At 47.9% G+C, this 2,825-nt stretch overlaps 1 protein-coding gene across 1 annotated transcript in view; it reads right to left on the bottom strand.

Moving 5' to 3' along the window:
• Positions 1–2,825, bottom strand: part of NAPRT (nicotinate phosphoribosyltransferase) — a 41,267-nt gene that overhangs the window by 5,168 nt on the left and 33,274 nt on the right. The window contains exon 11 of the mRNA XM_015422742.1: positions 1,305–1,462. Within this exon, the coding sequence (XP_015278228.1) occupies positions 1,305–1,462 (158 nt within the window). The remainder of the gene's footprint in view (positions 1–1,304; positions 1,463–2,825) is intronic.

Genomic DNA, 2,825 nt, shown 5'->3' on the forward strand with positions numbered 1-2,825 from the left:
AGACGACGGCCTTCTCCCCACTCTTGGTCCCTTCCCAGCATCCAATATCCAGGGACACTGCCTCACAAGATGGAGGTTCTATTTAGCCATCATTAACAGCCAATGAAGGGATGCGGTGGCTCAAGTGGTTAAGACGCTGAACTGCAGGCTGTGGAAGGTCGTTAGCTCGGCAGTTCGAGACCCGAGTGCTGCATGACGGAGTGAGCTCCTGTCTCTGGCCCCAGCTCCTGCCAACCTAGCAGTTCGAAAGCAAGAAATTGCAAGTAGATAAATAGGTACCGCTTCGGTGGGAACAGCGTTCCGTGCGCCTCGGTGTCTAGTCATGCCGGCCACATGACCACGGAAACGCCTTCGGACAGTGCTGGCTCTTGGGCTGGGAAACGGAGATGAGCACCGCATCCCTAGAGTCAGATTCGACTGGCTTTTGAGCAAGGGAAACCTTTACCTAACAGCCAATGAGGGGAGGAAAACCTGTGATGGTACCATTTCAGGATGAAGGGAGAGGCTCATGTGACTGAAAGCGCCCCCATACAAAGCCATTCCCCGCGTACAGAAAGCTAGCACATCAGTGAGAAAGCATCTGGCCTCCTTGACATGCTAGGTTTCTAGGTACAGGGATGATGCTGTGTGAGGGGATATTTCATCACACAAGCCCCAGCTGCGGACTGAAGTGCAAACCAGGTGGCCAGATGTGGCCCCCATAGCAGCAGATTTGTGAAGTTTAGATGGGACTTCACATGGGGAGGGGCTGAGGCTCGGTGGTGGAGCATCTGCTCGGCATGCAGAGGGTTTGATCGCTGGTACCACCACAGTTAGATTCAAAGATCTGGTAGTGGGTGATGTGAAAGACCGCTGCCCAAGACCATGGAGAGCCACTGCCGGTCTGAGTAGGCAATACTTATTTTGATGGACCAAGGGCCTGATTCAGCAGAAGACCGTTTCCTGTATTCATGTGTATGTTTTATCACTGAAAGCGAAAAATACCAAGATACTATAGTGTAAAGTAGCCAAAAGGCACTCCAGGCTGAGGAGAGCTGAAACAGTGTTCTTATAGACTGCTTTAAAAAGGGATTTGTGGAAGAGAAGTCTAGCAGTGGCTACTAGCCATGGAACCTCCATGTTCAGAGGCAGTCAGCCTCTGAACCCCAGTGCCAGACATCAACATGAGAGGCCTCAGCCTCTATGCCCTGTTGTTGGACCTGCAGAGGAACTGGTTGGCCACTGTGTGAGACAGGATGCTGGACTAGATGGACCCTCACTGGTCTGATCCAGCAGGGCTCTTTTACAAGGAATTTTCCCCTTACCTGTCCATCTTTGAGGTACAGACGGTGTAGGATCTCCACAGCGGTGGGAGTCACCTTTCTGGCTTCTCTGGTTCTTCCCAGCAAGCAGAACTCAACTTCCTCCCCGGCCCTAGGGGGAGGCTCTTCTTCCAAAGCCATGAGGTCCATGTGCGGGAATCCTGTTGGTAGGAAAGTGATCGTGAGCAGCGCTCCGGGAAAGCAGAATGTGGTCAAGAGAAGCCCGGCTGCCTACCGGCGGTTCCCCACAAAAGGTATGAGGTGCATTTGTGTACAATCTGGGAACGTATTCATCTCCGTCGTCAGAAAATCCCGAGTCCCCAAGGCTGGAAGACACCAGTGTCCCTGACTGTGTGAATATTAGAGAAAAGAACAAATATTAAGGAAACAGTCGTGAGAGACTGACCCACAAATCAGTCAACAAGACTTGCAAAGAAAACGCTTTCTGTATATTATGGTCAACAAGCACTGCAACACGATGAACAGATTCCTTCAAATCGTAAGAAAATACCAGTGGAAAAATACATCCTCAATGTCGTCTCCGGATTATATAACGACGTTTCAAAACTGGATCTTCCTCAGGAAATATTCTACAGAGTAGTACAAAAGCTCTCATGCTCATGAGGTAAAGGCAAAGGTCTCCCTTGCTCGAAAGCCAGTCGAATCCGACTCTAGGGTTGCGGTGCTCATCTCCGTTTCAAAGCCGAAGAGCCAGCGCTGTCCGAAGACGTTTCCGTGGTCATGTGGCCGGCATGACAGAGAGAGACCAAGGCGCACGGAACGTTGTTCATGCTCATAAAGTGTTTTACAAAAACTCAGGAAAGGTAACACATTCAGAGAGGACGCTCACCTGGGATCTATCAGAAGCTTAGCAGCATATTTGAGCCTGAATACTTATTGAGATCAATGTTGTTATATAATCCGGAGATGATGTTGAGGATGTATTTTTACACAAGGGTTTTCTTACGATTTGAAGGAATTCGTTCATCGTGTTGCAGTGCTTGTTGACAATATACAGAAAGCATCTTCTTTGCGAGTCTTGTTGACTGCCTGATTTGTGGGTCAGACTCTCACGACTGCTTTACATTTGTTCTTTGATCAGGTCGTCACTGTCCACATTTGTCCAATATTACAGAAAGCAGAAAGGGTGTTCCCTGCAGAAGTGCAAAAATGGGAGTGTGTTGGGTATTACAAGTTGAAAACACTCAGTATATCTGGGGTTAAATGTTTATGTTACCCACAGGAAGTCACATGTTTTTCATGTAACCAATGTTCTTTAGCTGTAAAATGCCCGGGAATTTTCTCCCTGATCTAGGAATTTGATTGGGACTAAAGTGTCAAGGTGTATTAGCATTTTATGGCTTCTCTTCCCGTCTTTGTTTTGGTGTTCTGAAGAAGAAGAAGGAAAGTAGCCATAATCTCTCTTCTAGTTTTGTCTTTGTAGTGTAAGGATGTAGCCGATTATGCTCTGTTGTTATTTTCATCCCAGTTACCCTTCCCATGCTAGACTTTAGTAAAAACATT

Source organism: Gekko japonicus, unplaced genomic scaffold (genome assembly GCF_001447785.1).
Source record: "Gekko japonicus isolate JY-2015 unplaced genomic scaffold, Gekko_japonicus_V1.1 scaffold3073, whole genome shotgun sequence".
In the NCBI taxonomy this organism is placed as follows: Eukaryota; Metazoa; Chordata; class Lepidosauria; order Squamata; family Gekkonidae; genus Gekko; species Gekko japonicus.